This window comes from Verticillium alfalfae, genomic scaffold (genome assembly GCF_000150825.1).
Source record: "Verticillium alfalfae VaMs.102 supercont1.3 genomic scaffold, whole genome shotgun sequence".
NCBI classification, from domain to species: Eukaryota; Fungi; Ascomycota; class Sordariomycetes; order Glomerellales; family Plectosphaerellaceae; genus Verticillium; species Verticillium alfalfae.
Window position 1 is genome coordinate 793,839 of NW_003315036.1, and position 9,401 is coordinate 803,239.

Below are 9,401 nucleotides of genomic sequence, written 5' to 3' on the forward strand. Positions count from 1 at the left end.
CAAGAATCTGCCTGCATTGTGTCGCTCGAGCGACCGCCGGCTAACTGTGTCTGTAGGGGCACGCCTCCGAGAACCCCAAGCTCCCCGAATCCCTCGCCGCCTCGCCAAAGAAGATTGTCTTCATCGGTCCTCCCGGGTCTGCCATGCGATCTCTCGGCGACAAGATTTCTTCCACAATCGTCGCGCAGCACGCGGCCGTGCCTTGCATTCCCTGGTCAGGAACCGGCGTCGACAGCGTCGAGGTCGACAGCAAAGGCATCGTCACTGTTTGCTGATGACGTGTACGGCGCAGGGCTGCGTCCACTCTCCCGTGGCAGAGAGGGCCTCGAGGAAGGCCAAGGCCATTGGCTTCCCCCGTCATGTCCAAGGCCTCCGGAGGGGCGGCGGTTGGAAAGGGCATCCCGCAAGGTCGTTTCGGAGGGACGGCTTCGAGGAAGCTGTACAAGGCGGCCGGCCAGCGAAATCCCCGGTTCTCCCATCTTCATCATGAAGCTCGCCGGCACCGCGCGGCATTGGGAGGTGCAGCTGCTGGCGGATCAGTACGGCAACAACATCTCGCTGTTCGGCAGAGATTGTTCCGTGCAGCGTCGTCACCAGAAGATTATCGAGGAGGCCCCCGTCACCATTGCCAAGGACGCGACGTTCAAGGCCATGGAGGACGCTGCTGTGCGTCTCGGCAGGCTCGTCGGTTACGTGTCTGCTGGTACCGTCGAGTACCTCTACTCACACTCGGACGACAAGTTCTACTTCCTGGAACTGAACCCGCGTCTTCAGGTTGAGCATCCCACCACCGAGATGGTCAGCGGTGTCAACCTGCCCGCCGCCCAGCTGCAGGTCGCCATGGGCATTCCCCTGCACAGGATCCGCGACATTCGTCTGCTGTACGGCGTCGACCCCAAGACGTCGACTGAAATCGACTTTGAGTTCAAGGACCCCGGAAGCGAGAAGACCCAGAGGAGGCCCCGTCCCAAGGGCCACACCACGGCCTGCCGTATCACCTCGGAGGACCCCGGTGAGGGCTTCAAGCCTTCCAACGGTGTGATGCACGACCTGAACTTCAGGAGTAGCTCCAATGTTTGGGGCTACTTCTCCGTCAGCTCTGCCTCCAGTATCCACAGCTTCTCCGATTCACAGTTCGGTCACATCTTCGCGTACGGCGAGAACCGCTCCGCGTCCAGGAAACACATGGTCATTGCCTTGAAGGAGCTCAGCATTCGTGGTGACTTCAGGACAACCGTCGAGTACCTTATCAAGCTGCTCGAGACGGAGGCCTTTGAGGACAACACCATCACCACCGGCTGGCTCGACGAGCTCATCACCAAGAAGTTGACTGCTGAGCGCCCTGACCCCATGCTGGCTGTCGTCTGTGGTGCTGTCACCAAGGCGCACATTGCCAGTGAAGACTGCATCTCGGAGTACCGCAAGAGTCTGGACAAGGGTCAAGTGCCCTCCAAGGACATCCTGAAGACGGTCTTCGCTGTGGACTTTATCTACGAGGGCTTCCGCTACAAGTTCACCGCCACGCGTGCCAGTGTCGACGCCTACCACGTTTTCATCAACGGGTCCAAGTGCGCCGTCGGTGTCCGCGTTCTCAGTGACGGTGGCCTCCTGATCCTGCTCAGCGGACGCAGCCACAGCGTCTACTGGAAGGAGGAAGTTGGCGCTACGCGACTGTCCGTTGACGGCAAGACGTGCCTGCTTGAGCAGGAGAACGACCCCACGCAGCTCCGCACGCCCAGCCCTGGTAAGCTTGTGAAGTACCTCGTCGAGAACGGTTCGCACGTCAAGGCCGGCCAAAGCTTCGCCGAGGTTGAGGTGATGAAGATGTATATGCCTCTCATCGCCTCCGAAGACGGCGTTGTTCAGCTCATCAAGCAGCCCGGAGCTACGCTTGAGGCTGGTGACATTCTCGGCATACTCGCCCTCGACGACCCCAGCAGGGTCAAGCAGGCGCAGCCTTTCCTCGGCCAGCTGCCCAGCTACGGTGACCCCGTCGCTGTCGGTAACAAGCCCGCCCAGCGGTTCTCGGTCCTCTACAACATTCTGAAGAACATCCTCCTCGGCTACGACAACTCGGTCATCATGGCAGCCACGCTGAAGGAACTCGTTGAGGTCCTTCGCAACCCTGAGCTGCCCTACAGCGAGTGGAACGCCCAGTTTGCCGCTCTGCACTCTCGCATGCCTCAGAAGCTGGATGCGCAGTTCGGTCAGATTGTCGAGCGCGCCAAGTCGCGCCACGTCGAGTTCCCGGCCAAGGCGCTGGTCAAGGCTTTCCAGAAGTTCCTCGACGAGAACGTCGCTGCCGGCGACGTCGATCTGCTCAAGTCCACTCTGGCGCCGCTCAGCGAGGTGCTCAGCGCCTACAGCGAGGGTCAGAAGGCGCATGAGCTGAATGTCGTCAAGAGCCTGCTCGAGCAGTACGCCGAGACTGAGCAGCTCTTCACTGGACAGGGTTCTCAGGAGGACAGCACCATTCTCAAGCTCCGTGACCAGAACAAGGATGACATCTCCAAGGTTGTCCAGACCGTCCTGTCGCACAGCCGTGTCAGCGCCAAGAGCTCGCTCATTCTCGCCATCCTTGAGGAGTACCGCCCCAACAAGCCCAACGTCGGCAACATTGGCAAGCATCTCCGCGATGCCCTGCGTACCCTGACTGAGCTCCAGTCCTCGCGTGCCACCTCCAAGGTGTCCCTCAAGGCTCGCGAGATTATGATCCAGTGCTCTCTTCCTTCTCTGGAGGAGCGCACCTCGCAGATGGAGCACATTCTCAAGTCTTCTGTTGTCGAGTCTCGCTATGGCGAGGCTGCTTGGGAGCACCGTGAGCCCAACCTTGACGTCATCAAGGAGGTCGTTGATTCCAAGTACACCGTCTTTGACGTTCTCACCCTCTTCTTCTCGCACGAGGACCCCTTCGTGTCGATTGCCGCCCTCGAGGTCTACGTCCGCCGCGCCTACAGGGCCTACATCATCAAGAAGATCGAGTACCATGAGGATGAGACGGAGGCGCCTCTCTTTGTGTCCTGGGACTTCACGATCAGGAAGATGGGCCAGAGCGAGTACGGCCTTCCCTTGCAGTCCGCTGCCCCCTCCACCCCTGCCACCCCCAGCGGTCAGTTTGACTTCAAGCGCATCTCTTCCATCAGCGACCTTTCGTACTTCAACTCCAAGATGGACGAGGAGCCCAACCGCAAGGGTGTCATTGTGCCCTGCAAGTACCTCGAGGACGCCGAGGACCTGATCGCTCGCGCTCTCGAGGCGCTCGGCGAGAAGAGGAAGGCCGCCCCCGCGCCCAGCCTGCTGCCTGACCTGACCGGCAAGCGCAAGATTGTGGGCGCCAGCAAGCCCCACGAGCAGGAGCTCTCTGCCGTTATCAACGTCGCTGTTCGTGATGCCGAGAGCAAGAATGACCAGGAGATCCTTGCCCGCATCAAGCCCATCATCGCTCAGCTCAAGGGTGACCTCCTTGCCCGCCGTGTCCGTCGCATCAGTTTCATCTGCGGCCGCAACGACGGCTCGTACCCCGGTTACTACACCTTCCGGGGTCCCGGCTACGAGGAGGACGACAGCATTCGTCACAGCGAGCCTGCTCTTGCTTTCCAGCTGGAGCTGGGACGTCTCGCCAAGTTCAACATCAAGCCCGTCTTCACTGAGAACAAGAACATCCACGTTTACGAGGGCATTGGCAAGGCCGTCGAGACCGATAAGCGTTACTTCACTCGCGCTGTCATTCGTCCGGGTCGTCTCCGTGATGAGATTCCCACCACCGAATACCTCATCTCCGAGGCTGACCGTGTCGTCAACGACATCTTTGACGCTCTCGAGATCATCGGCAACAACAACTCTGATCTGAACCACATCTTCATCAACTTCACGCCCGTCTTCCAGCTCGAGCCTTCGGAGGTTGAGAGCAGCCTCCAGGGCTTCCTCGACCGCTTCGGTCCTCGCGCGTGGCGTCTTCGTGTCTCCCAGGTCGAGATTCGCATCATCTGTACCGATCCTCAGAGCGGTGTGCCCTACCCTCTTCGCGTCATCATCAACAACACCTCCGGATATGTTGTCGATGTCGATATCTACTCGGAGCGCAAGTCCGACAAGGGCGAGTGGGTATTCCACAGCATTGGCGGCACCCACGAGAAGGGCCCCATGCACCTGCTCGCTGTCACCACACCATACGCGACCAAGAACTGGCTGCAGCCCAAGCGTTACAAGGCCCACCTCATGGGAACTCAGTACGTCTACGATTTCCCCGAGCTCTTCCGCCAGGCCATCCAGAACAGCTGGGTCACGAGCGTCAAGAAGAACGGCGCTCTTGCTTCGCAGCAGCCTAAGGCCGGTGATTGCGTCTCATTCACCGAGCTCGTTCTCGACGACAAGAACAACCTGGACGAGGTCAGCCGTGAGCCCGGCACCAATGCGTGCGGCATGGTCGGCTGGATCTTCAACGCCAAGACCCCCGAGTATCCCAAGGGTCGCAAGTTCATCGTCGTCGCCAACGACATCACGTACCGCATCGGCTCCTTCGGCCCCAAGGAAGACAACTTCTTCAACAAGTGCACGGAGCTGGCGCGCAAGCTTGGCATTCCCCGCATCTACTTGTCTGCCAACTCGGGTGCCCGTCTCGGCGTTGCCGACGAGCTGATCCCCCACTTCAAGGTTGCGTGGAACGACCCTGCTAAGCAGGACGGCGGCTTCAAGTACCTGTACCTCGACGACGAGAGCAAGAAGGAGTTCGAGCAGGCTGTCATCACCGAGGAGGTTACGGAGGAGGGCGAGAAGCGCCACAAGATCGTCACCATCATCGGTACGGCCGACGGTCTCGGTGTTGAGTCGCTGCGTGGCTCTGGTCTCATCGCCGGTGCCACCAGCCGTGCTTACAACGACATTTTCACCGTGACCCTGGTGACGTGCCGTTCCGTCGGTATCGGTGCTTACCTCGTCCGTCTCGGTCAGCGTGCCGTCCAGATTGAGGGCCAGCCCATCATCCTGACCGGTGCCCCTGCCCTGAACAACGTCCTGGGTCGTGAGATCTACACATCCAACCTCCAGCTTGGTGGCACCCAGATCATGTACCGCAACGGTGTCTCGCACATGACTGCCAACGACGATTTCGCCGGTGTTTCCAAGATTGTTGAGTGGATGTCGTTTGTGCCCAAGGAGCGCGGCAGCCCCATCCCCATCAGCCCCAGCATTGACACCTGGGACCGTGACGTCGTCTACACGCCCCAGCAGAAGGGTGCGTTCGACGTTCGCTGGATGATTGGCGGCCGACAGACAGACGACGGCGACTTCGAGGCCGGCCTGTTTGACAAGGACTCGTTCATCGAGACCCTCGGCGGCTGGGCGCGTACCGTCGTTGTCGGTCGCGCTCGTCTCGGTGGCATCCCCATGGGTGTCATTGCCGTCGAGTCTCGTTCGATCGAGAACATTACGCCGGCCGACCCTGCCAACCCCGACTCGATCGAGCAGGTCACCAACGAAGCTGGCGGTGTCTGGTACCCCAACTCGGCGTTCAAGACTGCTCAGGCCATTAACGACTTCAACAACGGTGAGCAGCTGCCGCTGATGATCCTCGCCAACTGGGGGTGGTTTCTCTGGGGGGCCAGCGCGAAAATGTACAACGAAGGCCCTCCAAGAATGGTTCGTTCATCGTCGAACGCTCTCGTCAAAGTATTAAGCAGGCCCCATCTTCCGTGTACATCCCCGCCCTTTCGCGAGCTGCGGTGGGGGTTCTTTGGGGCCGGTGTCGGACCCCGACCCATTCAACCCTACTGTCATTGAAAATGTACGCCCGACGCCGAGGCCCCCCGGGGTGGTCCTCCAAGCCCGAGGGGTATCATCGGGCATCAAGTACAAGAAGGACAAGGCAGGTTCAGACTATGGAGCGTCCTTGACCCCGAGTACCGCCGCCCTCAAGGAAGCAGAACGGAGCCTTGGGCCCGTTCAAGGAACAGGGTCGACGCGATCCAGCAGGAAGATGGCCCATCGCGGGGAGGCCAGCTTTTTGCCCGTGGTACTTCGCAGAATTCGGGGCAATTTGGTGACCCTGCACGACCGCCCGGGCCGCAAGAAGGCCAAAGGGGTCATTTGGGGACGGTCCTGGAGTGGGCCCAACGCGGGGTTCCCTCTTTCTACTGGGGTTCGCGCAGGAGATTGAACGAGGAGTACAATGTGAAGCGCATGGCCACCAACGTGCTGTCTAGCCCCTTCAACGGCGAGCAGCGCGGCGGCGCCGAGGAGACGCGCCAGCGCAACCTGTCGCTCCTCGAGTCGTGGTCCGGTGTCATCAACTTTGGCACGGCGGACCCCGAGGCGTCCGAGTGGTACGAAGCCAACCGCAAGACCATTACGGATCGCATCGAGTCGCTCAAGACAGAGAGCTTCGCGAACGAGCTGACGGCTCTGTTGCGCGCCAACAAGTCGATCGGCATGAAGGGTGTCAGGGATGCTCTGCGCGTGATGCCCCCCGAGGAGAGGGACAGCATCCTGAAGTACCTGCGCGAGTAAGCAGGTGTTGAGTATGTGTGTGTGTACGAGTGAGAGATGGGGGTTGGTGACTACTCATGATGCATTTTCTTATCGTTGCTAGACTGGGATCAGGGTTGGGATGCAGCAGGTGTTTGTTTGTATGGCTATTTATGAATTTCATCTTTGTTCTGACACTATTGCTGTACCTTGTGATATTGCGTGAAAGCTGCCAATTCGAGCTCGCTAGTAGTCAGACTGGGGCAATTAATTATATTAAGAGATCATTCGGCCTAATGATCAGAGACTTGGCTGACAACGAGGCATCCCGTCTGCTGTTTGAGTGTCCACCAGTGTTGCCGCCGTTACGATCATGTCCGTCATACCAATCAGGGCACTAGAGTTACACAGAAGCCACCGACTAAACTCCATCATTACAAACGACCATTGTCGAGGATGGCATCCCCCAGCGTACGGAGTTAGTCGATCCAAAAAGTCAAGTTAGATGAATAACACTGAGAGCAAAACAAAAGATGATGAGGACGAGACTCGAACTCGCGCGGGTTGCCCCACCAGGAAATCTAGTTAAGGTAGACCTTAACCTGGCGCCATAACCAACTCGGCCACCTCACCGATTGATGATAACTACTCTGTTCAATTCAGTTCATGACTCAAGGACAATCCAATTTCTAGATGTTGTGGGAGCAATCTTTATTTGATGGACGAGTCACATCCCTATATCAGCGTGAATACTTTCCATTCTCCCATTGCTTCGCTGTGACTTCCCTAGTACTGATTCATGCCGTCACCTCTCACACCAGCGTCACGTCCGTCCACCGCTGCGTGGCCATGGAGTACTCCCACATCGCCTCCCTCCGTTCCGACGACCATGCCCATCTGCAACCCAGCAATATGCTCTCCAGCGGCTCCCCCGGCAGCAAGATCTCCACACTGCACAATCTATGGCCCCCGGGCGGAGTCGGCAGCGCCAGCTCCTCCGGCGTCGGAGGGCTGCACAGGGGAAAGTCCTCCTCTGCGGCCCCTACGCCGAACTCCTCCACCTGCTGCTGCTCTTCGAGCTCCATCACCTTCCTTGCGATGCGCGCCGCCACCTGAGAATCACACAATCCCTCGCGGTGTGCCGTCGACTCGAGGAGCCGAATGGCCTGCACCCTGACGCGCCGGACGCGGCACTTCATGGCCGTGAAGTACAGCGGCGGGATCCAGCCCATGTCGACGATGGCGCGGGACATGTCCATGGCCGGCGCCGTGAAGGGGGACAGCGCCGGGTCGCGTCTGCGCAGGCTCGTGAGTTGGTGCAGCAGCAGGGCAAAGTCGGCCGTGCAGCTGTCAAAGGCCGACTCGTCGCCGCGCGAGAGGCAGGTGTTCGCCATGATGGTTGCCATGGCGTGGATGGCGAAGGGGAGGCGGCGGTCCCGCTGTTCTTCTGCAAAGGTGGCCTCTTGCAGGCACTTCGTAGAAAGCGCTGAAATGCGGGAGCCATTGGTGGAGGCCGGCTCGATGCGGGCTTGGGCGTCGAGCATGCGGGCTGGGGGGAAAGGAGTGCCGCTGCTGCCTCGCGATGGGACGTACAAACGGGCTTGCTGGGTCAGGGCCATGGCCTCGCTCAGGAGGGGGCTCAGATGCTGCCAGGCTTCGTGGACCGATCGGAAGGCAGAGTTGGGCAGGGCTAGTCTAGTGGACAGGAGGTTTCGATACGGATACGTATGGGTGTAGCGCAGTATTCCGCTTTGGAGCTGGATCCTCAGAATGGCTTCGACGATCCAGTCGTCGATGGAGTCCATACAAGCCCTGACACAGATGCCGCCTGCAACAGTGGGGAAGAGCGATCTCGACTCTTCCAGAATCTTGAATCCATTGTCGAGATGAAGTCTCGTTGCCTCGAAATGGCCCCGGAACAGTTCAAAGCTGACGAACAGGAAACAGGCGATGAGCGCCACTCGCGTGGATGCCTTTCCCTTGCGCGCAAAATGAGGGCTCAGATGGCGCATCGCCTCGACATAGTGCTGGAGCGTGAACTTCTCCTCGGCAGTCCAGCCAGCCTTCGTTTTCTCAATCTGGTGGCTCTGCGCCGTGCCCCCGCCGTTCATGTGATACGATCCCAGCGCGAGTACAGCATTCAAGACAGCCGGCTCCTGAACGCTCGATTGGAAGATGAGTGTATTCCAAAACCCCGCGGCGTAGCTTGTTGGCACCCTGATCGAGGTGCGGTACTTGAACCATTCGAAACACTCTTGCTCCTGGGGATGCAGTACGAGGACAGGCGGTGCCGCACGCGGTCGGGAGACGACATGAGTATAGAGCGCTCCCGTCGGTTCCACGACGTAGCGATCATGGTAGGCTCTGCCGCCACCGCCCCAAATACCGTAGCCGTCGCAGACGCGGCCGGTTGTTACACAGCGCTTACAAGCCGGGCGGGCCTCGTCGCACTTCACTTCCGGGTCCTGGGAGCATATCGAACCTTCAGTCAGTTAAGCCGATCAGTTGAACGGTGGAAGCGTTCTCACTTGCAGGTGCGGCACCCAGATTTGACCTTCGCTTTACGCGTATTCTTGACCACTGGCAACATGGTTGGTCACCGACGGTCGTTAGTCAATCAGCGTAAATATTTCGGCAGCGAATATTAGTATGTGGAATTGCCTCTTCATTCATTAGTTTCGGTTCCTGTCGATCGTTCGTTGTTCTTTGCGATGCTTCATCCCTCAGACTTTGGCCCGTTTTTATGGCTTTCTCAATCAGTCGTCGTTAAGGACGCTATTGACTATGATTTGGTGGTAAAGAAACGGGATGGCGACCACCGCACACAATTCTTACTTAGGCGAACAAAAGAATGACCGGGGTCGTTTCAAGGAAGGTAAGAAGCTCTTGATCCCTCTGACGTGTGCCAATCACACAGCCCAGAAGCGCGGGCAGCTGAT

At 58.9% G+C, this 9,401-nt stretch overlaps 3 protein-coding genes and 1 non-coding gene across 4 annotated transcripts; 2 read left to right on the forward strand and 2 right to left on the reverse strand.

The window, feature by feature from the left end:
• Positions 1 to 486: 486 nt before the first annotated feature.
• On the forward strand, positions 487 to 5,778 carry VDBG_02755 (acetyl-CoA carboxylase; the record flags this gene model as incomplete). The annotated part of the gene is made up of 1 exon (XM_003006570.1): positions 487 to 5,778. The coding sequence occupies one exon, from the start codon at positions 487 to 489 to the stop codon at positions 5,776 to 5,778; it is 5,292 nt and encodes a 1,763-aa protein (XP_003006616.1).
• Positions 5,779 to 6,177: 399 nt separating this feature from the next.
• VDBG_02756 (acetyl-CoA carboxylase) lies at positions 6,178 to 6,659 on the forward strand (the record flags this gene model as incomplete). The annotated part of the gene is made up of 1 exon (XM_003006571.1): positions 6,178 to 6,659. One exon carries the CDS (start codon positions 6,178 to 6,180, stop codon positions 6,502 to 6,504), a length of 327 nt encoding a protein of 108 aa, XP_003006617.1.
• Positions 6,660 to 6,996: 337 nt separating this feature from the next.
• On the reverse strand, positions 6,997 to 7,095 carry VDBG_15049. The gene has a single exon. It is a non-coding gene; the product is annotated as a tRNA-Leu (tRNA).
• Positions 7,096 to 7,274: 179 nt separating this feature from the next.
• VDBG_02757 (C6 zinc finger domain-containing protein) lies at positions 7,275 to 9,052 on the reverse strand (the record flags this gene model as incomplete). The annotated part of the gene is made up of 2 exons (XM_003006572.1): positions 7,275 to 8,927; positions 9,017 to 9,052. The coding sequence occupies 2 exons, from the start codon at positions 9,050 to 9,052 to the stop codon at positions 7,275 to 7,277; spliced, it is 1,689 nt and encodes a 562-aa protein (XP_003006618.1).
• Between the last annotated feature and the right edge of the window lie 349 nt (positions 9,053 to 9,401).